Source organism: Macrosteles quadrilineatus, unplaced genomic scaffold (genome assembly GCF_028750875.1).
Source record: "Macrosteles quadrilineatus isolate MER2022 unplaced genomic scaffold, UCM_ALF_1.0 Scaffold_1__1_contigs__length_201487025, whole genome shotgun sequence".
Lineage (NCBI taxonomy): Eukaryota > Metazoa > Arthropoda > Insecta > Hemiptera > Cicadellidae > Macrosteles > Macrosteles quadrilineatus.
In genome coordinates, this window is record NW_026542594.1 from 63,537,720 (window position 1) to 63,565,600 (window position 27,881).

At 34.1% G+C, this 27,881-nt stretch overlaps 1 protein-coding gene across 1 annotated transcript in view; it reads left to right on the forward strand.

Moving 5' to 3' along the window:
* The first annotated feature begins 10,369 nt into the window (after window positions 1-10,369).
* Window positions 10,370-27,881, forward strand: part of LOC128997679 (uncharacterized) — a 62,423-nt gene continuing 44,911 nt past the window's right edge. The window contains exon 1 of the mRNA XM_054423328.1: window positions 10,370-13,166. Coding sequence (XP_054279303.1) covers window positions 11,064-13,166 — 2,103 coding nt within the window. The 5' untranslated portion in view covers window positions 10,370-11,063. The remainder of the gene's footprint in view (window positions 13,167-27,881) is intronic.

The following is a 27,881-nucleotide window of genomic DNA, read 5'->3' on the forward strand; positions in this document are numbered from 1 at the left end:
AAACAGTCTGACGTTTTATATACTAGTATTTGTGAACTTACACTTAACTTGACACTTTAAACTTGCTCTTAATTGTCATAAGTTGTCCTGCACTAACAAAACAACGAGTTTAAACACTTGAATTTCACTTGTCAATACAGTGGACTCAAAGAACAGAAGTGTGCACATTGGATGTGGTGTAACTACAAAGCCGATGTTAGTATGCTGGAACAGTAAATATTCACAGTTCCAGTTTGCTACTTAGATGAGTAGCATCAAACAGATCACCCAAGTTTGAGCGGCAAGTAAACTTTCATGAGCCTATCCAGCAAACTCTGGCTAGATAACACTGTGTCGCCAAACAATTTCGGAGCGATTAATGCGAGCATATCTATGACGTGCTGGAAATTAGCCCCAAGTTGGCCCGATTTAATGATTTGACGAATTTGAAAATATGAACAAATATGAACTGAAACTGAGATATAAGTTATGTCGGCAGTTGAGTGTAGATGGAGAAACGTTGTTGACCATGAGATGAACAACGGTTTTGCCAACTGTATTTCTTTTAGCTAATTAACTTCAAAAGAAATATTTCGTACCTTCATAGTTTAAATCCTCCACTCTTAATTTTTTTTAAGTTACCTTTATATATTTAACAATACATATTTCAAATTGCTCAAATAAAATATACACGGTGGGAGATTTAATGGTTTAAAATTTTTCAAAAACACACAGCGAAGCATATATCAGCTACATAGCTGGAAGTTGAGTTTTTTTATGAAGCCAAAATAAACTATGAGGAGCCTCGTTGCGGCGTACAAGTGAAGTACGGATTTTTACGCTAAACGGCCCTTACTTTAAAATCTCGCCCTCGTAAATCAAAGAAACTGAGAAAAGCTTATTTCCCCCCCGCATATAACAAAGTCTCGACAAGATCTGCCGCAGTTTTGTTGAACGTTTCACTTCCTCTACTTGATTAAATCCTGACTAAGTTACGGCCGCACTGACCACCGAGCATGAGCCCCAACTTGTGCACTGGCTTATTAATTTCATCATACAGTAACTTGTTTACAGCTTACGATATTTATAAAGTTAATAGACATGTATTTAGGTAAAATATCTCGGTTAACACGTTATTCTATAGTAATATCTCAACGAAAACATTATATTATTATACATAATGTTCAACTTTCTATTTCTTAAAATATTCATAATGAGCATAAATAATTCATGCTATTAATGCCCAAGGTTTGCTCTTTTAACTTTAAATGCACTTAAAGTGTAAATATTCAGGCTTATGAATTACAATACGTGATGAAGTTGAAGCTATAGATTCTTATTTTAGTTGCATTATGCATGCGATATTAGTTGTATAACTTAACATTAATGATAATATTTTTCTTAGTGACGGATATATTAAGAAAAATAGCGATGCTAAAAATTATAAAAAGTTAATACTTGCAAGATTAACCAATTTTATAAATTGGATTTATTTTGCCACTGGCTCAATACCTGCTTCATGCCGAACATATGTGCAATAAACATTAAAACCTCCGCTTGAAATTGGTGTACTTAAGTTATAAAAAAGGGCTTTAGGGCTGTGGCTGGGTGAAGGGGGTTTGGAGACGTTTTTGAAACTATAAATTTAGGCATATATTTTTTTACATTCACAGCCTTATTTATTCATTAATTTTAACGTTCATGACAGAAGAGTTTGACTACTATTCTACTAGTTTGTATACGTAATCCTAAAAATTTCGTTTGAATTATCAGTGCTGGTGTGTCATTTTGTAATTCATCAACATCATGAATGAAACATTGATATACATTTTCTAGTAGTCAACCCACGGTATATTACAGTGCTGCACTTGTAACATGAAAGTTTCCATTGCGTTATGACTGAGACTGAGAGTATAGTTTGGTATGTCACTCACGTATCTCGGCGAGTGAACAAAACATAAAGAAATTCTCACTAAACCTGAGTGCTGATAAATTGAATTTTCTAAATTTAGATTTTCACACGAAATAAATCATTTCAAGGGTTTAAAGTTGAAATTCTATTTTTTTTTATTAATATGTCCCAGCTTTTGTCCCAACTTTACAATAAGTACTTAAATCCCATACTCCAAACATAAAAAAGTAGGCTACTATTCAAAAGTAACCAAGTGTACTTTTGTCATTTTTTAAAAATATTTTATTTTCTCAGCAGGACTTATAAACTCGGTTTAATTGAGTGAGAGAGGTGTTTAAATTTCTTAAAATGAGACGGCATAAGCGTACATGCCATCTACTAGACAACAAGACTTGAACAATAAACACTAGTAACTTTTAAAAAGGTTACTGTACAAATGTATAGACCTATATATGGCACTGAAAAGTATTATAATTCATTCGGGTTGTCAAGCTTAATTCTGAGCTCAAGCGAACCAATACGAGAACAGTATTTAAATAGGAAATAAGCTACGATTGCACGGACGGTTATAACTCACTGTTGTTCGATTACAGCATCGATATATCATTATATTGTATTAATGTTTTAATTACTGTATATTGTGTCTCTCTGTTTTAACGATCGATCATTAAATCATTACTGATCAACCCGGTACAAAAAGTAATCTAGCCGAGGCCTACGTTTAGACTATACTCTGGTCTAAAGTACAAGCTAGAATATGAGTATGATGAAAATGTCAATGACCCTTTGAAAAATGTTTAGAAAATAATGTAAATGAAACTAATTGTCTCAAGATTGTGAATCATGAATCTCCAAATGACCCCCAACACGTCGAATCATCTACCAACATTGTGGGCACCAATGGGGTTCTTGGGCCCCCAACACATCGAATCAGCTACCAACATTGTGGGCACCAACGGGGTTCTTGGGCCCCCAACCCGTCGAATCAGCTACCGACATTGTGGGCAACAACGGGGTTCTTGGGCCCCACCAAATGGGTTCTTGGGCCCCCAACACGTCGATTCAGTGACCAACATTGTAGGCACCAACGGGGTTCTCGGGCCCCCAACACGTTGATTCAGTTACAAACATTGTAGGCACCAAAGGGGTTCTTGGGCCCCCAACCCTTCGAATTAGCTACCAACAATGTAGGCACCAACGGGGTTCTTGGATCCCCAACTCTTCGAATCAGCTACCAACATTGTGGGCACCAAATGGGTTCTTGGGCCCACGACACTTCGAATCAGCCACCAATATTGTGGGCACCAATAGGCTTCTTGGATAGAAAGCATTGTTTGTAAGGGATTCTTGGAGAGAAAGATATTATTGTAATAACTGAATTCGTTAATTTCTTTCTTTCAGTCTTCATGTATATCTAATTCTAATGCTTTCAAAGGGCTTAAGTGAGTTAGTCATTTACATATGTCCATCAAATCATTTTGTTATTGTTAGACTGTAAAATTGTGTTTAACGTAATTTTAATCACTTTCTAAGGAGCATTTGTCATCTAATTAGTTCAGGATTTCATAAGAATATGACTATTTGTTGCTCTTTTCAGTGGTTCCAATGGTTGAGAATGCTAATATAATTTTTCTTACTGCCTTTCTAGATTTTTTTCAGTTGTAAAATAAGTATCAACAGCGTTAGCCATACAACGCGTAGCTTTTCCAATATCAAATTACAATTAAGACCTCGAAATGTTTGTCACTGTCTGTAACGATCGGTTACTCATCTATCACTTTCTCTGCTTTACTTCCTTTATGTTAAAAAATCAATAAACAAAGAGTAAATGCAATGCTATTTCAAATACTTTAATACTAAACACATAGAAATATTAATAAGATTTTAAAGCTGTTAATATCAATTTCAAAATTTATGTTGGAGGGATGCAAATGTTTTGTTCATAAAATGATTTCAACAGTAACAGCGCATACAGGTAGAAGCTTATAGGTGTGCTGGATTCATTCGAAACAGAGATTGCTTTGTTTACATAAGTTATCTGATGTTTCATCGACTAACCATTGTCAAAACCAATAAAACCTCCAAAAACTGAAAGAAAAACTCAGTGATGTTTAGCCTACTCGTTTGTTGTTAGTTCTCATTACTAATTATTTACACTATTACAATAATACATAGTTTTTCACAAACACTTTAAGACCCTTACTAATACATTCAGTTGATTTTTTACCGACATTAAGTGTCCAAATGATTATGCATGTCAAGTAATTTGCTGTACTGTATTAATGCTACATTGTGTGCCAACTTGATCTGTGGTATTGAAATAAAATAAAGAAATAAAAATAAAGTTTTCCCTCTATACATGTAGCCTACGTTTGGCAGTATATGTAATTGATTTAGGTAATTACATATCATATTATATTTGCCGGACTATTGCTATATTTAGCTGCAATTTCATAACGCAATGCTGCGCGTGTTAGCACGGCATCATGCAGAACATTGTTGTAATGGCGTGCTTTATCTAAAATAATTGAGGTAAAAATGAGCCGCAATGCTGCTAACACGTAAACAGCCTCACTCAGTTTCATTAATTACAGTTGTGCTGAGATCACATGCGTTAACATAATAATGGTCTATGCCAAAGACCTTAAAACTCTGTAGGAAAGCATCCAGTAAGATATTACCAGCATCACACATACAAAGCTGGATATTATCTGTTATGTGTAATCGACATTCGTCGATAAGCAGTTAACTCGGACTATAGACAATGAGGGACTTGAAATACCTGATATGATATTGAAAAAAAAAACTATAATAACATAACTTAGAAATAAACTACCCCTTTAAACAACAAGCAAACAGTTTTGATTCAAAACGTGCGATTTAATTTAGTTTTGAGAAAAAGGTATTATCCTGCCTCCCCCGATATCTTACAGTGACACGCATAATCATAGTCTACATTGATGTTTAAAATGGCTACTTTGTCAACATACTAAAACTCTTAATAACACCAATAATGTTTTGCAAATGGCATATTGTGAGAAATTCAATATCAAATGGAAACGAATTTACATAACTAACACCAATGCATAAGTCAATCGACTTTATAAATAAACACAAATATACGAATAAGCGCAGTTTAGTTGTTGCGTTAGATAAATGAATGTTGCTGCTAGAGTCAACTAACTCGTCGATTACGTGATAGTTCATTGCAAATCTACAGTACATACATGGAAAAGGCCCTTATTAATTGGTGATCTTGTATTCAATTATTTAAATATTGATACATCAATTAGGTATACAAAAAATCTCTGACTACAACCTACTATCCATAAAAACATTTTAATTATCAAAGACATTTTTTAAATAGTAGCCATTAACGTATTCTATGTTAAGAGACCTAAATATATATGGATATAGATATAGAAATAGAGCTACTAAATATATATTTTCTTATCTTTCGTAAACGAGCTTGCTTACGAATTCAGAACAAGTAAGGTCGGATATTACCTCGCGTATGATGAAACTCACAAGACAATAATTTATACCTTCTGCTGAACGTGAGAGAAAGCTTCTGGGATCAAATCTATGACTTTGAGGGACCATTTGTGGAATCCAAAGTGCAATGGTACAATGCTTTTAAGTCAAATCATATCAATAGATAAACTAACAAAACTGATAGCATACTTCAAACAATAATAATTTCTTGGCATTTTTTGAGAAAGTCTTTATTACAAAATATATTCTTTGTAATACATGGTTCACTAGATTGTTACAGTATATGCTCTCAAAAGCAAGCGAAAATGTTGAAAAAAGAGTTGATGACGCGAATTGTTGTGTTGTTAGTGGCCTATTGTGTTAGTAAGTATTTGTAGATATAGTCCTGTCATTTTAGGGAAAAATACCCCTCTACCTGGGGAATACCATAGGGAAATAATTCCCTATGTGTGGAATTATTTCCACATCTGTGGGGCTTTGTGTGTAAAATGTACACATATGTGGTACTAGTACCAAGTACAAACATATCAAAAATCATTTTTTGTCCATGCTGTGCTTTTACTTTTTTGCTCATATTTCACTAACCGTTGGAAATACACAAATCTTGTAATCTTGTTCGAAGAAAAGTTAAAGAACACACAAAATGCATATTTTAACATTTACATATCTGCCCTATCTCTATTAGTTATTGAGAAGATTTTAAATTTATATTTAAAAGGATCATTAGTTTTGTTTTATTTCTGTAAGTTGTTTTTTTTTTTTTTTTTTTTTTTATATTCCATTGTAGTGGCCCTGCTACAAGAAATATCCCTTAACAGCAAGGTTTATATATGAAATTAACGAGTATCTAGGTTTGCTGCTACAGGGAGAACAATAAAGTTGTTTTATTAGAACATTAACAGCTTGCTATAAAATAAATAAATTTACCAAGTTTGATCAAAATATATCCGTAAACAAGCTCCAAAAGTTTACAATATTCTCAATAAAAATAACATAGGGTCTTAAATTTACATTTTATTGAATTTTATCCGTAACCAATAAGTGTATAAAAAACGTTAACAAACTAAATTATTTGTTTTTAAGCTCTTCAAAACTGTCTAGTCTTGATATTGGGAAATATCGTGTTTTGAGGGTCAAAAATGAGAATACCCAATTTTTACTCCATAAAAGCCCCCATAAAACCCTGTTAACATGGTTCGATCATGCTGTTTCGCGAACTCATTCAAGATTTTCCCGCCGTACACCTTCAAGCCAAATTTCATAAAAGTCGGGAACACATTATTAGAGATATCGTTTTCACGGACACATGTATCTCTATATATATATATATATCAAACAAAATCAATGTTTTTAATTAAAAATGTTTCAATAACCATTAGAGATAGGGCTAATATATAAGTGAGCAAAAGATGTATTTTTGTGTGTTCTTTAGCATTTGTTCAAACGAGATTTATGTATTTCCAACGGTTAGTGTTATATGGACAAAAGAGTGAAAGCACCGCATGCACGAGTGATGGTTTTTTATTTGTAGTTTCAGGGCACTAGTAAAGAGTAAACTATGTGCAAAGTTTCACCACATAGGGAATTATTTCCACCTAAAACCGTAATATGACTGGCCTAAGATGTTCTCCAGTTATTGTCTGTAGACGTCTAGTCTCAGCTTCGGTCATCAATCAGTCTATACGTGACTCCAGTCATTGTTCTAGTCAAAAGTATCTCATGTTTGCAGGTCTATATTGTAAAGCAAAAACGTTGTCGTTAGGATGATGTTGTAACAATATGGTTACCTAGATGGAGCAATAGGACAAATTACTGATCACGAAGCATAATCAACTCCCAATATTTAATCCTTGAGGATGTTTTTGATCTGCTGTTATATTTTCAAAGACTTGTTCTACAGTTTTGCTCGACATTTTTATTTTATTTTGGTCCACTGTAAATATAAACATTTAGATAATATGGGAATATGTATTTGGTGCTAAAATAACCAGCCTTATAAAGGAATAAGCCATTTTAAGTCTGAGGCCATTGATTTCTAACCCGATCTGCAAAAAATCCTTCTTGACTTTGTCAACTCTACTCGAAATACAGCTGACCCTAATGCAATGGAATTTATTCGTCTAACTTCAGCAAACGGGGGATTTTAAATTTTTCCCATCTTCAGATCAACAAAGACGGCTCTGATTCTTTTTTGACTGAAAGACCAGCTTCTTTATTTAAAGTTCATTGTAAGGGCGAGTTCTATATAGGTTCGATATAGGACATTTTCCATCACAATGGTAATATGCAATACACAACGTTTTGGGATCAGCTTTAGCTTGACATCAGCATTGATAAGATATTTCTCAATAAAACAAAATTAACAATCTATAAATAATAAAAGGCGCCGAGAACAGTTATTGAATGTGATGAACTCTTGTACTCTTTTCACCTGTATCATACTTTTAAAATTAAACTGAAATAATGATAAGAAACGTAAGATAACACAATCGCAACAGACTATGCAGTTGAAAACCTCGAATGACATGTTGAGCTTAATATATAATTACTAACTCATGAATGAGTATCATGATGAATGAATATCATGGTATATTTAATGGTAGGCTTTCTCTCTCTTTTTCTATCGTGCTACAAATTTATTGGTAATGGTGATGGCTATTAAGGAAGATTTTTGTGGACGTGGAGGTTCTCGTCTAGGGACGCAGGCTTGTGCTGTAATCCCACAATCCCATCGCCCTGCGCTGTTTTCCTAGGGATTTATATAATCCCCTCTCTCTTATAACTGATATTGTTTCAGATATAATTCGAGTTTTCTAAGGATAAATGGCAAATACTGCAGAACTGCGCAGTTTTTTAAGCAATATAATATGACTTTGCAGTGTTAACTTTTACTTGGGACTGTCCTACACTATAACACTGTCTATAATAGAAATTCATAAATCAACATTATATTGAGCCTAAGTTGAGTTGAAAACTAAACACTAACGGAAAGCAAAATTATGAAACCTCGATTATTCTTTTCCTTTTGTAATTTATAATACATTGTTTAAATAAAAAACTATTATAATAAGTCAAAATATACTTTAAAAATATACCACCCCCCCCCCCCCCCACCACAGTAAACCCAGGGCTAGAGGCAGTAAACCTGCAAACTAAGCGAATCTCCGTTTGCCTGATTTGATCATCAATTAAATCTAGTTCAATAGCATTGTGTTTTACGATTACTGTACCTAGATTTGCTGCTACAGGGAGAGTAATAAAGTGTGTTTTTTTAGAAAATATTAGTAGCTTAGTATAACATAAATATATTTGCCAAACAATTTAATTGATCAAAATATATCTATAAACAGGTAACCTACAACAGTTTTATTCCATTGGAATAACAGGAGAATTTTACATTTACATTTTTTTGAATTTTCTTCGTAACCAATAACCGTACAAAAAACATTAACGATACACAAATATTTTGTAGCTATTCGGGAAACTTTATGTTTTGAGGGTCAAGACTAAGAAAAACTCATCTTTACCCTATAAATCACCCCATAAAACCCCGAAATCATGGCCCGAGCACGCTCGTTCGCAAACTCGTTCAAATGAATGTAGGTTTACAGGTTTGTACCAATTAATGTAATCGAGAAACACATTATATGAATTTAACCGGATGGTGTTTTTGGCCTCTGGGGACATTAAAACGAATAATTAAATCGGTTCCGGATCCATGAGACCTACGGTAATAGCAATAGCTTATTCCCTAAATGAAAAATTCACTAAAATCTATTAAAAATGATCAATGAATTGCTCTGGTAAAACGTTATTCCAACTGTTCTTAGACGATTCAACACTGACCTTGCTTTATTTGCAAAATACGATGTTTCGAATCTTTCCATTCATTCTTTCTTAAACACTATTATGTCAACACGTTTGATTTGTAAAACAAATAAAGAATGTGCTGTGGAAAATTTACTGGTTAAACTTTTACACTGTGGATTGAATTTTCAATAAATGTATTTGACTGTGTGAAAGAGTATCATGAGTAATTTAGAATAGTGAGTTCTCCCGCGATATTCTACGATCAGCGGTTTCTCAAAGGCCAATGTTGTGAACGTCAATGGTTGCTGAGTCTTGGTTGAAGTAGATCGTGTTGATCTTACCTAATGTTGCTCTTTTATAAAGGGATTCAGTAAAGATTCATGCAGTATGTTACAGTGGCTCATGTAGCTTATTTGTCATGATCACCATCTAAGGCTGAATTAGGTAATAATAAAATTTAAATATATAAGATTCCGTTTCAGATAAGGTTTATATTTAATAATAATCAAAGTTGATATTGAATTATTATCATATTTTGACAAACTATTACTTGAGTCAGTATCTATTATATTTAATAATAATCAAAGTTGATATTGAATTATTATCATATTTTGACAAACTATTACTTGAGTCAGTATCTATTTTCACACAGTGTTTAAGAATTTGTAAAGCAATCCATTTTCCAATAACTTTATTACAGTAGTGAAACAGTTGTTAATTTTTTTTTTTAATTTAGGTGTTGGCCCACCAAAGTCTCCCTTCAACAATAAACAATGCTAAACGTAAAATGCCACATTCAACATGATTATAAGATAAGGTAAATTGAAACGAAAGAAAATGTATGTATAACGAATATAAAAAATGTTGAAGCTGCACATGTTGTACAGTTTGTAGTTATCGAATTGCTTGAAGAGTGGGACTTAAGCTTAGTTTTGTATTATTTCAATTATATTTGTTTCAATAGTTTTGATGGCTTCGAACACAGCTATGAAGGCGCATCACTACTGTTTCTATTAGAACATTTAATTTTTCCTAAAACCGGACCTCTTCGGCTTGGCCTTTCATGATGAAGGGTGTACCCTTAAGTATATTTTACATAGGTAATGACATTGCCACTAATTAGAGAGCCTGAGGGTAGGAGAGCCGAGCCGGTGACCCAAAATGTCAGTGAGGTCAGGTTCCGGTCGGGACGTCGAGACGCCGGCGTCGACGCAGTAGGCCGCCTCACTTCGATCGTCACCGCCCTGCCGCTGCCGCCCCGCGCCGACACACAATAAAATAATATCTTCTTTTGGTGGACGGTGTGCTTCTCGCGCTCGAGCTTACATAGTTTCCTAACAGCGACAGGAACAAGTTTCGGCTACCGTATCACGTGTTACCCGCAGACCACGGATAGTCCGGTGTGACGCTGCAAGGTGTGTCCCCCGTTTAGACTAGTTCCGAGTGATGTTATTGTGACGGATCTCTACACCGATTTAGTGTTTTATAGTGCAGTGGTTTTAGTAATACGCAGTACTTTTAGTGGCGTATGACCTTAACTGTGCTTTGTAAAACGATAATTAAGTGAATGTAATAATAACTTTGTAGATAAAGTTAGGTAAACAAAGTTTAAGGTTATGTTTTACTGTAACCTGTATAGGATTCTAAAGTGAGGTCTATGGTTAAATTAATTTATACTTTAATCGATAAAAATGTGAATGCTTCATCACTCGGGTGAATACGACCACCCAGTGTTTCGAGTGAAGGTGTTTATATCCCTGCCATCGTGTGGTTCCCAGGTGTCGGCGCTCTGCCCCTGAGGCAAGACGAGACTCCCCGTTCCCTGTCCGGCCAGCAGTCCCGCCTCGCCGTTCAATGTCCCGTAGTCATGCAAAATGAACCTTCTGAACAGCCCATAGACGAAAAGTCTGAGACGCATAACTGGCATCAGTATCAACAAACTAACACTTTTGGGACCTCTTTCGGAATTAAACCCGTTGGAAACTTCGAAGCACAAAGATTTGACCAAAGACCACCGAGTCTACCAATTAGAGGAGGGATTCAAGTTCTTCCACCCGTGGTGCCTCCCAGAACCGTTAACGGAAGTATCCCTAACCAATCTAGCCAAACTAATCAGTTAAATCAGCCAAATCTATATAACCAGCCGAGCCAGCCCAACGTTTCCAATCACCCTGTAGCAGCTCCCAGGCCGAAGCCTAAACCTCCTCTGCCTCCTAAGAGAGATGAGTTGACTCGGCTAACCACAGTCAGAAGAGATCCTCCTGCTCAGCAGAATCAGCCTCCTGTCACACCTCCGAGACCAATAAATGAACATCACTCGTTGGATCAAGGTATTCCCGATGTTGTTCCAACACATATTAAACATGACGACCAAGTAGATATACAGTGCCCCCCAGAAATACCCCCGAGGCCAGAAGAGAATGCTCTTAAAGCGTTGCAACAGGAGAGTGTAGATAATGAGTTTTCGAAATCAGTAACTGAGGATGAATTAGATTTTCCAAATCCCGATTTAGATTCATCACAGGACCAATCTCTAGAAAGTCCGTCTTCTGAGGACGGAGCGACTGCAGATATATGGGTAAGAGCGATAGACTCTCCTGTTAAGAGAAAACCATCGGGAGAAGATACTTCGAGTAAGCCTTCAAGTCGGCATGCAAGTACAAGTGACGAGACGGAGGAAAAAGATGTAAAGCCACAGCCAAATAAAGACCTTCCACCTTCTGGTAAACATAGAGCAGTGTTAGATAAGTCATACATTAAAAGTCTCAAAGAAAGTGATGATGTGAACGCAAAACAAAAGGCTAACGAAGTTCAAATACCAAGTAGTGTAGATTTAAGTAATGATAATTTTGCTCAACAATTAACATCAAATCAAGCTGTACCCACGAATGTATATAATGATTCCGCCAAACGCACACCCTCCCGAGTTGTAGGAAGTGAAAGTCTTCCTTGTAGTCGACCGAGTTCAAGAGCAACAAGTAGATCTTCGTCTCCCGCGTCATTTGTCAGTGAGAAACAGACGTCAACAAAAACAGGGAGAATAAGTGCAGCCGAAGCACTTGGAGTTGTAGCCAAGCCTTGTCCTCGACCTCCAACCGCCAAAAGATCGAAGCAACCACAAGAATATCGCCGCCAGTCGTTAGGTAATTTATCCGATTCCAAACTATCGATTGGCTACGACCGTAGTAACTGTAGTATATCTTGTACCATAAGAGGGCTCTGGAACTCTGTTGGGGAGACTACTGAAGCTCTTTCAGAGCCTGTCAGAGAATATCGTCGTCACGGCCAAAGAGGGTCTAGTGCAGACGGAACTAGAACTCTATCTCGCATAAAATTTGATTGTGGTCACCCAACTTGGGAGGGAACAGACACTTTTAAAGGATATTTTGGAGAGACTCAGTCGGTAACTGGCTACAGCACACTATCGCGAATCGGTAGATCAAAAACAGATAAATATTTTGCAAGATCTACAACTCCTGTTCAAAGTGGATATTCTTCTGGGGATTCGTCAAGTATTAAAGAAGACTTCTTGCCAAAAAAACCTGTAAAATCGGAGAAGATCGATGCTGCTGGAAGACCAAAGTCAACCTGTAATTGTGGCCAACATACAAACGCCCCAGTCAGAGTAGATACAGGAAAGAGGACATTCTCAGTTGAAGAATTAACAACAGCTTTTGCAAGACAGTGTTCAGAGTTTTCAAGAGCATCTCCAGGCTCTGGATCGGCCAGAGGGTCTTTTGGAAAGTCTCCAAGGGTTACCTTTGCCTTAGCTGAAGATATGGGTGCGAGTGGAGGAGCAATTTCGAAACATTCAGAACCCGAGCGGTCTTCTGGAGGAGCATCAAAGAAAATACTTCGGGGCAAATCACTGCCAAATCCATCAACAGACTCGGACGATGGTGTTGATTCCAGGATGAGCGGACTGCAGCACAAACAGTTCCAGGGTGGAGGGCAGGCACTGCCATCACAGGTGAGATTATCTCTCTCACATGTTACATAGACCATAGTAGAATATTTTCATCTTTTTGGTAATATAATTTACATATAGGTATAATTTGTAATAGCTTAGTGTACCATCTACCTAGAAGTATACATTAGGTTTCCACTACACTTTATTATAAATTAAAATGTGTGATTTTAATTTATAATAAAGTGTAGTTAATGTGTGATTTTAATTTATAATAAAGTGTAGTTAATGTGTGATTTTAATTTATAATAAAGTGTAGTGGAAACCAATTAATTACGTTTGATTAAAAACTTGATGTAGCTATTTTTAAAGAAGTGCCTCACCTATTTTAACAACAGAATAATGAGATCATGGTACACAATTAAAATATTAAATCCATAAACATAGAGGTATTCCAACCATACATAATGATATACAGTAGCATTGTAATAATATTGTCTTCGTGGTGGAAAGAAAATTATGTTAATAGTTCATCAAATTAATTTTATTGCTGTGAAAATAGTAATACCATTCATACCCTGGTTTGCGTTTGAACAAGTTAAATAGTTCATGTAGTTGCTGTATTGATTTTTAAAATTATCAATAATATTTTACCCACCTAATACCATGTAAATTCATTATTTTCAAACTAAATATTTATGGATAGCTGCTTACGAGACCAATTTTGCTATACAAGTCTAAAAAAATATTTTGTTTGTCGATTATTGCATGGATGGGTAGACCTTTTTTCCTTGGTTATGTCCATTCAACAAACATAACTTTCGTTGATACAATTACTAAGGAACTACGTCTTCAGAATAGTCTAGCTATTTTTCAGTATTGTTGCTAAGTAACCGAAGATCAATGTTGGGCTTAAAGTCAGTTTGTATAACAACTGTCAATAATTATTATTGTTCCTACTAGTAAGTCTGCTAAGCTTCAGTCTTCAAAAATGTTTACCTACGACCGTTTTTTAAAGTAGCCATTTCAGTTCAGTTCTTAGAATTGAAAGGTTTCACTTAACAGCTGTTAACTTTCATATCAGCATAGTTTCATTTCATATCAGCATATTTTTTCTCATATCAACACGGGCAACTGACCAATGAGGTTCAAGGATTGAGAGAAAAGAAGTACAATTGTAATACTTCGAACGTCAACTAATCAGCTGATTAGCTGATCAGTTGACAATTTTAATTGTTGATCCGGCTTGTTCCTGTTGATACTCGCATTCTTAACCTAAGTTGGTGGAAGTTAAATGAAGGTTGATTTTAAAATATCAGTTAGTGAAAGTGATGTTGACGAGATAGAAATGAGAGCACAAACTGTTTGTGCTAATCTTTTGCCACCAAAATCAAAACAAAGGTACCATATGCAATTACATACCAGCAATTCATTAAATGGACGAAACAAAATAAGGTTAAATTGATAAATGAAAATGTTCTTCTGGTTTATTTTGAAAACCTCTTAACCACTTTTTCACCCAACTCGTTGTGGACCACATATTCGATGCTGAGATCTAACTGTAAATTAACTGTTTCACTATATTATTCAGTTGTCCAAATATATATGCAATATTTCCCTAATTGTACCTGATACAGTATTTATGGTAAGAATGCTGCTAGCAGAACCTATTGCCTGAAAAAGTAACGTATTATTTACACAAATGTATATACACATATAATATACATATAAATGTCTGTTTGTGTGTGTGTCCGTTAGCATGATAACTCTAGTAAAGATTTTGAAGAAATTTGGTACAAACAAGTAAACCTACATTTATTCGAACTACATTGGTTCACATGGTCAGTAAGGGAACTGGGATTTGGGGGGTACCGAGATACAAATTGGGTTTTCTCCTTTTTGACCCCAAAAAATCAGAATTTTCTATTTTCTTTCCAAACAATTTTATAGGACTTTAAAAAAAATAGTAGCTTTAAGTGTTTTCGTACTGTTATTGGTTATGGAGATAAAAAACTGTAGTAGTTTAATTATTTACATATATATATTTTTTAATAAAATCGGTCAAATTCAATTATTTTACACTTAACCATTAATATTCTACTAAAAACGCACTCTCTTAACGTCCCTTTAGCAGCAAACCTAAGTACTAGTAGTTTACCTTATGTAGTTTAAATAGGGAAACAATTGTTATGTTGAAGGAAATATTTGAGTGAAAATCCAATAAAGGAAATATTGACAAGTTGAATTTCAGCTATATCCTTGAATTTTTTTCAATACCAAAACAAGCATGTAATTTAACCTTAAATGACAAGTACATATTTAATAACTGTTAAGCCAACCAATTAGACCCTTTTGGTTTCACGTTATTGACTTTTATAAAAGATGTATTTACAGTAGCATACTTTTCTTTTGAATATATATCTAAGTTGACTTCCCCCTTTATTTATCAGCTGCAATGGGAATGGGGCTAATTGTATGATTAACTCACCAGTGGAGCACATGGCGCGAATTTGTCAGCTGAGCGCTGTGTTTCCCGCCACGGCGCGGCGCACATCGATCCGTGGTCGCATAGCAACGCTCAACACAAATACCCGACCACGGACCACGAGTACTGCACTTGAGGGGCGAGAGTCGATTGTATGTAAATAATTAGTATTCGCTGTCGTCAAATTCTTGGAAATTGTTCATTAGGTAGATGAGGCGTGCGATTTAAACGACACCAGCAGTTTATAAGTATTTGTCACAGCCAAGGTTAGTTTAGCACACATTAACTTAAAACTGGTTATCAATTTCCTAGAATTATAATCTAAGTTTACCGTAATATAATAATTATAATACCAAATCATAGTATGATGTAAACTATTTGTTAATTGAAGGTTTGGAATGCTTCTAATTAGTCTTTGTATGTAGAACGAGGTCTTTATTTTAATAATGAGACTAAATTTTTATTTTGTAATAAGAAAGCTTATATACAGGGTGTATACAACTGTACAAACTCTCTAGAAGGATGTTGTGCATTTGTTCCTTAGTTATACATATATAAATGCCTGGTTTTCTGTCTGTCTGGCTGTAGGTGATTTAAAAAAAAAATGTTTTTATATACTTTGAGTCCCATTAGTTTGATTTTATACTTCGTGCGTAAGTATTGGCAAATACAACTTTTTTACTCATCCTCGTGCAAAGTATCGGATTTCCAAAATTTACAATTTTAACATTTCAAATGTTAATATCTTATGTTAAATATCTTAAATCAAACTAAAAATTATTTAAAGTATTAATTTTAAAAAAATTACAGGACTAACCTAACGATACCATAATCGTCAATATCAGTTTATTAACAATTAGAATTTTACATATTTTGTGAGACCGTGCATGGCCCAGACCGTCGCATGGCCCAGACCGTGCATGGCCCAGACCGTCGCATGGCCCAGACCGTGCATGGCCCAGACCGTCGCATGGCCCAGACCGTGCATGGCCCAGACCGTTGCATGGCCCAGGCCGTGCATGGCCCAGACCGTCACATATCCCAGACCGTGCATGGCCCAGACCGTGCATGGCCCAGACCGTCGCATGGCCCAGACCGTGCATGGCCCAGACCGTCGCATGGCCCAGACCGTGCATGGCCCAGACCGTTGCATGGCCCAGACCGTGCATGGCCCAGACCGTTGCATGGCCCAGGCCGTGCATGGCCCAGACCGTCACATATCCCAGACCGTGCATGGCCCAGACCGTGCATGGCCCAGACCGTCGCATGGCCCAGACCGTGCATGGCCCAGACCGTCGCATGGCCCAGACCGTGCATGGCCCAGACCGTTGCATGGCCCAGACCGTGCATGGCCCAGACCGTTGCATGGCCCAGACCGTGCATGGCCCAGACCGTCACATATCCCAGACCGTGCATGGCCCAGACCGTGCATGGCCCAGACCGTTGCATGGCCCAGACCGTGCATGGCCCAGACCGTCACATATCCCAGACCGTGCATGGCCCAGACCGTGCATGGCCCAGACCGTGCATGGCCCAGACCGTGCATGGCCAAGACCGTCGCATCGTACCTCGCCAACGATAAGTGGCGCAACGCAAAAATGTAGACTAAAAAAGATTTTACTAACTTGATTGTTTATTAATTAATGTTACGATTGTTAGTCCTATCATTTCCTAAAAACGCTTACTCCTAATTGTTATTAGGATAACTAGTTTCAATATATTAAAGATAGAAAATTTCAAATGGCCACTATTTTGACCTGTTTGAACTTTAAAATCTGGTACTTTGTTTAAACATTGGTCCTGTCTGTCACGATGTAAGTACTAAGTTTGAAGTCAACATATAGATGAAACGCCAGACATGTGAGTTTTTTATTGTTATGACCTAAGGAACAAGCACACAAGAAGTTTTTATAAATACCACTGCATGTATAATCACAACGAAATTATAAGTATAAACGTTGTATAAATTTACATTAATAAATTCTATTTTAATTTCAGGATATACTTGAGCCAAGTTTCGTTAAGTTAACATAGTCACTCAGTTTTCAGGGAAGGCTTGCTTCGTTGAGTTCTATACAGTGGCTTTATCACGACTTGTATATTTCAACTACTAAAATCCTTAACTGACTCTTGTCAGATTCATTAGTATAGTGTGAAGTTGATAATTCGAATAAAATGCTAAATATTATAAATATAATATAAAAATTTTAATTTAAAATTCTTTTACAGTTTTTATGGCTATACAATGTTTTTTACTCTTAAAATCTGTCAAAAAAGCATCTCCTGAGGAGTATATTTATTTTTAATTTCGTCAAATCAGGGACAATTATGGTGGTGCAGTAGTTTTCTACAGACATACTTATTCCAAAACCCAGTGAAATGTAGAAATGATTAAACCATTGCGATTAAGTTGTAAAATTGGTGGGCAATATTAGTTTGCTTTAGGCAGCCGAACCGACGATATGACCTCGCTCATTTAATACTTCACCTTCGCCCCAAGGAGAGTAACTGAACCATAAAGTCAAGTGATGTGGAAGTGGTGAGAAGAGCGGAAACCTCGGAAATCCCACCTCCCTACATAAACGTCGCTTTAATTTGCCTCTCACACTTGCCTGGTGCTAAGATGCTAAGATATGAAGAGCTCGCTTGTGGTTTATTGTACATCTGTGTTATAAACAAAGCTAGTTAGTTACCCCATTACAACGTTGTGCCGCCGTTGGGTATACTGTATTATCAAATTAAATTAGACAACATACGTAATCGTTGCAATTCAATCAGTAAAGTTCACTATGCATTTGAACTGAGCGGTAATTGAAGTTGGAACTATTCTCGTACACCTTCAATAATGAACATAACGTACTTGTCATTATTGAAGGTACGTTAGCGTATCTATTTACAAATATTGTTCCTACTTAAAAATACAGTTTTGTACATTATTTATACATTTCTACATGAAAAACATGTTTTATTTTTAATTTTTCACCATAAATCATAACAATAACAAACTTTCATAATTATTTTCAAATCTGCACAAATTAAGCTTTACAACGACCCATTAATTAATAAAATCGGTCCAGTAGAACTCTATAGATATAGTTGTACAAAGATTTTTAAAACTGAATTATATATAAGTAGAAGATAGATAATCATACACCTTATCTATACATTACTAGAATCTGTCTTATAATTTCCCAAAGACATGGTGACTGGCCACAATAAACCCGGTGGTCGAAAACAATGGACAGCAAGAGTAGAGAGAAAGAACATGCTGCAATTTAAAAGATAACAGTAAATTGAATTACAATAGCAGGCTAATTTATATTTATAACCATGCAAATTGGATCTCTCTGCACGATCATTGAAAAAATATTATGTCCATGTCAAATAAATTGTTCATATACTATTTATTATATTTCATACAACAATCGCACTAACATGTACATTATATAATTAAACTTATTAATCAACTTATTTGTCGATAACTATTGTTTTTGTTGTGTTATAGTGTCTTGATTATTAAAACTTAATGTTACTGCACCAGTAAAGAATCATGTAGAGTTAAAATAATAAATTCTAATAGATTCTAATAAATAATTGATTCTTTTCAAATGACACCTTATCTAAATTAATAGATGAAAAAAAATTAAATAAGTATGAAAAATTTCCATATTAAATTATTAACCTACAGTTAACCTCCCCCTACAGAACTTTGCTAAAGTACCAACCACTGCTAAACTAACTTACGTATATTAAATACATTTTAAAAGCAAATTTCTTATTACTATAGTGGTAATTGAAATAACAATCATCATTATTTAAACCGAACTAGGTAATTGTATAGTAGAAAATGTCTTCTCTTGAATTCTCGGGAAGCTAGAAATGGTATTAAATGGCGTCTCGACGACGTCGTCACTAGAGCTAGGGAGGAGAGTTTAATGGTCCGGAATGATGAGACAACAATGGTTACAACCCTGTGGACGGTGTACCACGTACTCATCAACAAGCTTACAACAATAGTACTTTGCAAATATACATTTATTATAGTCATATTGAATAGTGAAAACCATGTTGTCATGTATTGATTCGTCCTATTTCTACACCTTTCATTGGAAGGCGAGCTAAACTCTATCGTGTAATGGTCGTACAATGCTTTTTTTATCAGTCCAGGCTTATCATATAAAAGTAATGGGAAAAATAATTACGAATAAAGGAGGGAAATTTCCCATTGTATTGTTTTGTTGAATCTTGGTAATGCCGCACGTTTATTTTACAGCGCTTTACGGGAAAACATGTTACTCACTTACTCTCTTTATACTGCATATATTTACTGTATGATACTGTTAAAATAACAATTTAAAATTATTAGTGTTTAGAAATATTATAATTAAAATGCCTCACACGCTGTATAGCTATTTTAATGCAATAATAATTTGTTTTAAGTTTAACCGTTTGGGGATTAACATGAATGCCAAAAGCACAACTAGTTTATGCTAACGATGTATAGATTGTATTGTTGTAACATCAAACAGCTCAAACATATCTATAAACCAATTTATCGAAGTTTGTTCAAAAGCATTTGGTCTATATCATAGCAAATTATTAATCAAATAACAACAAATCTAGATCTTTATACATTGGCGACTTATACTCGTCGTTGTATCATAAATATTTACATATTATTCTAAGATATCAAGTAACATTATCTGTACTTAACGTAGTATTGAAATGTATAGGTAGTTTTCAAATTACAATTTTCCTATAGAACTGTAACTATTGAATAGTGGACGGCACGATAATCCAATAAAGATTGTTATTAAGGTTTGATAACGTTAGAACATAAGGTCTGAACCCCATAGAAATGTGGAAATAGTGCATCGAATCTCAAATATTTTAGTCCTTCGCTATTGTGTCTATATCCGTTTATTGCAACGGGAGTAGAATACAGAATAACAAAATTTTATAATTCGTTTTGTATTTTAAACACATGACTGGAAAGTACAATGTCTTAACATTATTTAGTAATGTATTTTTAATATGAGTTTGTAATTTTGTGTTTATAAACCAATGATAATTTTGCACTAAAGCGCGTGGTTTTGCGTATTTTATATAACTCTATGTAGACTATTATTGTTTGCTAGAAACATGTTTACATAAAACACTTTTGTTTATATGAATTTATCAATTGTTAAGAAGACATGCTTACAACATATGACAACATAACAACGCCTCAATATACTATATTATTCGTTTTTTTATCTCTACAGAATGATTTAGAAAGAAATAGCGAAATATTATGCTTTGAGGATCAACATGGGGAAAACAAATTTTAAATCTATAACTCCTCCCCCTCAAAAAACCCCTCTTCCGATCAGTCCGATTATACCGGTTCGGGGAAAAACGAAGGTTTTAACATTTTAAAAATAATCCATAAATATTGGACTATTTTTTCTTAAGTTATCGCGCTACCGGGCACACAAACATACACACACATTTTATGAATTTGATCGGATTGTGTTTTCAGCATCTGGGAACACCAAAACGGAAAAGTAATGTGCTTCCTTAGACTTGCCATGAGACCTATGGTAATAGATTATTACCTAAATGGGAAATTAGCTAAAACAATTTATTATCGATTAAATAATTAATGAAAATAGTAATAGAGCAACATTTTCAGAGGCAAAAATCTTTGAATTATAAACCATTTTGCAGGAACAATTTCATTAAGATTTAAGATGTCTGAAAGGATCCGGTTGTTGTAAGCTTGCGACAAGGTTAAAAGTCGATCATACTAAATATTGTTTCAGTTAAGAGTATTTTGTTTTAATCAAATCCTTACAAATCCTTATATCATTATATCAGACATAGTTTTTGTAATATTTAACAAGTTGTGTCGGAATTAATTCTTAAGTAAACTCATAATATTATTCACCGTTTTGCTAATTTTAAAATTTTAAATACTAAATTTTACAATTTTATCAATGCCTAACTGAACTATAAGAGTATAAATGCGATAAACTTGTTTATTGTTGTCAATGGTCTCTAAAGGTATTTAGCGATCGATTCGTCTTTGTCCCTGCAACAATCGGCGAGTCTTCCTCAACAGTCGCCTTATCACAGTTTTCCTTTTTCAAATCTCTCTCTCTCTTTTTACGTGTCTACTGCTTCTTTTAGTGGTGTTAAACCTGCCAAAATGTGTTATCAAATAACACTTGGTTGGTAACATGCAATGAAAATAAATTATTAAAACACAATTAAAAGCTTGGGATAATTTAAAACTCATTAGTACTTGCCCATTAAATAAACTCTTCATAGCTTATATTTCTTTGAACCCCTAAATTTAGTATCTGTTTATATTGAACAGTTTTTTTAGTAATTTGTATTTTAATTACAAAACAATTAAGTGACTATCTGGTATGTTTTACATACATTTTGACTAGTACATGTACATAATTGGTCATTAAAATAAAATTCTTATTACTTATTTATTAATATAATTTATGGTCAACAATACCAACTTTTTTACAGTTTCATTTAATACACCCGCAGCTAACGTTGGGAATATTTTACGATTTAATGCTACTTAGTACAATCATATGTTTATACCCCGTACATTCCATTAGAAAATAGATATCACATTCAACTAGAATATAGGAACCGCCGCGCCGTATGCATTCATTAATTTTTTTTTTTTTTTTACCGTCCGTGCTTAGTTCTCTTAACTCAGCATGCAATATCGTTAAGAAAAGCCGTGTCAATTAATATGCTAAAATTGTACTTTTGGAAAACTTACTAAAACACTTAAAAATCAATTACGAATTAGCTACCCATGACCAAATGAGTTCATTGATCGTTGTGAGTTCATTACGTTTTGTTAACCGCATTTGTTTACTTGTTTACCACATTTCCATATGTATTTGAATGCTATATGGTATCGCCCTGAAGCTATCTTAGCGATTCTAACAGTTGATTGAATTGATATTATCATAGCCTCGAGTCACCTTGGGTTTTGGCAACTGATATACCAAAACACATCGCCCGTCATTCTAGAATGAAAACTATTTACAGCGCTTAAATAACTCAAGTATTCCCTTGCCAACTAATTTTAATTTTTATTAAACTAACCCCAACATATCATATCACTATTGAATAAAAATGGGTGTTAAGTTTCTCCTGATCATTTAACAACTTGCGAATCTAGCACACGGAATCGTGCTCAATCTAGACATAGGAGAAGGATTTGTATTGATCTTTATTTATTTGGTGTTTTCAGGTTCCTTGGTTGTGTTGTTAATGGCGGAGATGGTAAAAAGCCTAATTCAGTTTGCAGTTTACGTGACATTTTTGCAGGTTTTTTTTTTCAATAAAGAAAATTAGTTTTAAGTCAGTAAAAGATTCTCTTTTGATTATTCAACGATAACCTTTAACCTGTGAGTGATAATCATGTAAATGCTGTCAAAACATCATTACATCAAACACTCCTGTCTATCACAAAAATATTGTACCCCTTTCTCCGAACCACAGACAAAATTGTAATAATAGTAATAACTAAATTACATTGTTTCACCAGAACATTGAGCACTTGAGATAAAAAAAAATGATTCCCTGCAGATAACATTAAAAGAAATTAAACGTCATGTAGTTGAACTAACAGAACACGATCTAAAAGAGGAGGAAATTGAACGTTTGAATATTAATAATTATACGGTTGGCTCACATCATTCAAGGAAATTATCTCGTAAGGGAGGATTCGTGCTTTTATGCAACAATAACATTATAAAAAAACCTTTTACCATTCCCAAACTTTCAAAAAATAAAATACTTGAAGAAAAACAATTGAATTCTGTATTAGTAAATATTTGGCTGAAAATAAAAACTTTCCGGTAATAGCTGTCTATAGGTCTCCAAAGTTAAGTGCTCAAGAGTTCATTAATAGTTTAGGCATACTCTTAGAATTTATAAACAAAAGATTTCAAATTGCATTAGTCGCTGGTGATATTAATATCAACGTTTTAGTAGAGTCAACGGAACATAGTATGCTTAAAAATATGCTCAAAAGTCATAATATGGAATATTTAGTTAGATTTCCAACAAGAATAGGTAAAACTTCTAGAACAGCAATTTATAATTGTATAGTTTCTAAGAGCCATAGTAATTTAATGTATGTGGATGGAATTGTAACCATGTTATCAGACCATGATCGCCATTGTTTGAGAATGGCATCTCCCCGCCTTATCTGCGGAAGGAAAAATTATGTTTTTTATGAAAAAAGAAATTTTGGTCAGGAAAGTATTAACCTCTTCAAATCATTAATCGAAAATGAATCATGAAGTTTATCAGGCACCGGTAGTCAAAAAAATTGATATTTATTTGGACAGCTTTATGTACTACTTTAACATAGCATTTCGAAAAAGAATTATAAAGAAATGGATTATCAGAATAATAATTGGTTATCGGCCCAACTAAAAGAAGAAAATAGTGAAATAATAAAAATATCAAAAGACTTTAGGAAACAAAAGAACCAACACAAATTAGAACATAAAAATTTACTAAAATCTAAAATCTCAACCCTTCAACAAAATTTAAAAACTGCTAAAAGAGAATATTACGATAGTAAAATAAAAAATCTAGTAATACAATTAAAACAGTATGGAACATTATTAACTCAGAGGTAGGATGTAAGAAAGGTAACAAATCCCAAAACATTGAGCTAGTATATGGAGACAAGCATTATAGCAATCCAGATGATGTTTGTAAAATATTTATCGATTTCTTCGTTAGTGTAATAAAATATAATACTGATAAGACAATACATAAGACCACAGAATATGAAAAGCTGGAACATAAGTTAGGTTCTGAACATATATTTTGCAAACCAAAATTTTGACTAAAAGAGGTCACAATTAGATAAATTGAAGTCATCATTAATTCATTTAAGAATAGATTCCCAAGTGGGTATGGTGATATCCCTATTATTTTGATAAAAGCAGTAAAATTTGAACTTGGTCAAGTTTTGTGCCACTTAGTTAATTTATTCTTCTTTTATCTCAGGAAATTTTTCAACCCAGTGAAAATTAGCTAAAATTATTTCCATACATAAAAAGAATGACGAAAAATCCATCAAACTATCGGCCACTATCTCTATTACCAACTTTATCTGAAATTTATGAAAAGGCAGTTTACATACAACTAACACGTTTTCTTGAAGAACACCATCTCCTGGATAGCTCCCAACATGGGTTTTGTAGCGGAAAACCAGCGACAACTAACTGCTAGTGTTTCTTTTATAGAATCAGTGATAGACTCAATAGATGCTGGTGAACCATGGGCTGGAATCTTTACGGACCTGTCAAAGGCTTTTGACACTGTGGGTATGAAATTCTTCTTGCCAAATTAAAATTACTTGGCTTGGATCCTCATTCCTTGAATTGGCTTAGTTCATACCTAAATAATAGATATTAGTTTGTTCAGATTACTCACTTGGCCAAAAACACTAGAATTATAAATCGTAAATCAGAATTGAACCCGGTAAAATTTGGTGTGCCTCAGGGATCTGTGCTGAGACCACTCTTGTTTATATGTTATTTGAAAGATATTTCTAAATCATTATCAAACTCAGATAACACAAACCTCTGTCTATATGCTGATGATTCAAATCTTAAAGTATCGGGTAATAATTTACAACAAGTAATAATTGTATCATTTACTGAAATAGAAAATATGATTACTTTTTTTTAATCACAACCTACACTTAAATATTGAGAAAGCTAACTACATTTACTTCAAAACAGACCAATCAAGGATCAAAAAGAACCCTTGATTTTGGCGAATACTGAGCCTGTTGAGCTTGTCACAAGTACAAAATTTCTTGGTCTAACAATATATTATAACTTGGATTGGAATGAGCATGTAGACAACATTTTATCTAAAATAAATTGTGGCAGGTACGCACTAAGAAGAATGGCAGGGATGTGCAGTGAATCCACTTTTGAAATTATTTACCATTCATACATTCATTCACACATTTCATTTGGAATTAGTCTGTATGGCTCATCTAAATTAGAAAATCTAGATAAAATACTTAAAGAACAAAAGAAAGGAATTAGAATAATAAAGAACCTACATCCAGATACATCATGCCACAGAAAACATACTACTATAACCCAGAATGCCAACCGCATGGTAAAAAACGTTAAGTACTTTGAGAGAGCTTTGCCTGCCAATTCGTAGGCAGCGCCACCAGCGTTGCTATGCACTTAGTAGTATGTTTTCTTTGATCATTCAGGGAACATTAAAAAATGCTAAACATATTAACAGTTTATGGTCAGTTTATTTTGGACACTATTATGATATTTTTAAAGAATAAGAAGGATACAATTTTAGAAAATGAAATACACCATTATAACACACGAAAAATAATGAAATCATACCCACTTACCATAAACTTGAATTTTACACAAAGAAGCCGTCTAACAAAGGAGCAAGTTATTTCAGAAAATTACCAAAGGAATTAAAGTGTCAAATAAACAGTTCCAAATTTTATTTCCTAGCATCCTTACACCTCGGAACACGGGGCCATCACATTTTTGTTTGATGTCAAATCTGCAGTCCACATACTATCCAATGACACCTTAAACATGGTCATCGGATGCATGGATGCTTCAAAACAATTATCACAAAATTCGCATTGGCCTATTAAATATATAGATATAGATGTAGATTATTTAATCAAAACTTCAAAAACGACTTCTGGTACTGGAGTTTTTATAATCTGTCTATAAACTTACTGCAACTTCTTAAGAATTGGTCCAGTTAAATTCTATTGTAACACACCTTTCCCCTTACACTAGACAAATTTATTATAGATCTTTGGATATTGCCTATTTCTATTCCAATGGAAAAGGCTTTTCAATTTCAATCAATTTTTATTTAGAAATAGAAACGTTACATGGATTATTTACAACAAATAGTCTGAAATTATGTCCCTGCAAAGCAAAGTTGAGTCGAATATTAAATGAAAATTAGTGTCCCTGTTGCTCGAATTCGAGCAATTTCTAAGTATTAGAGGTGTTATTTTAAAAGGAATAACGTTCATAATTTCTGATTACTTTAAAAGATTCGACCCAAAGATTATGGAAATATTCCAGATGTACATAACAGAATATATAAATTTATCCAGGCTCTCTCGCTTTTTTCCATTGTAATATTTACGCCAACCCGAATTTAAATAGTAAATTTTTCATTTCAACCAAGTCAATGTTTGTAGCAAACTTATTGACTGTTTACAATTAACATATGTTCTTCTTCTCACTTTTAATTTCTGACAACAGCTGGAGTTGCATAATAATTTTTGTTTCCCATGTTAATCTTATGGAGGAATACGAAACTTTAAAGGGTCCTAGGGCCTCACTCTCTGATTATTTCCCTAAAAAGAAAGTTACCCACAACTTCACGTTACGCTCTTTCCAATGACACCAAAAACATGTAAATCGGTTTAGTAGTTTCGGAGGAGTAATTGTCACAAAAAACATGCTTGCGTATTAAATAAGTATAGATACTGAATAATTACATTGATATATCTATTACATTGAATTGTTACATAAATATTATTGCGATGAACTAACTTAATTTTGTGTTATCAACAGTTTAACTTTAATAGATAAAGTATTACATCTATGTGATATAATGGCGTGATAATGTAAATCCAAAATACTATCATGATGAACAACAACTTTTTATCTATATTTGTCTAATAATATGAAAAGATGTTCAGACCCATATACAGCAGCTTTAGCCAATTAACAGGTAAAACGTCCTGATTTACTATAAGTTAGTACTTTTAGTACGTAACAACTGAACACACATGAACACTACGCTCCCTCTAAATATAATTAGTTACATATGATAGTTACAATATAATGTAACTTATTCTACTTAGTCGGTTAGAAGGGCACTCTATCATGTATAATTCAGCGTGTTCAGAGTACATGGCAGTCACACTTAATAGTTAGTTGATGAGTTCAGAACTGTTCGATCACGATTCACGGTGATTATTACCGGTTTCGCTTTGAACCTTAGATAGATGGTAGAATCTTTAGCGATATTATTTTATACTTAAAGTAGTACAAAGTAAGTAAGTAGTTAGTCTTATTAGTTATAGTAACATTTTACTGGCAAAATTTTGTTAAAATATATCCCTAAACTGTGTAACTGTAGTATTTGTGCGAATACGTGTGAATAACGTTCACAAAAAGCTCAAATATCACAAACTATAGAAATATTTGGGAATGAAAATT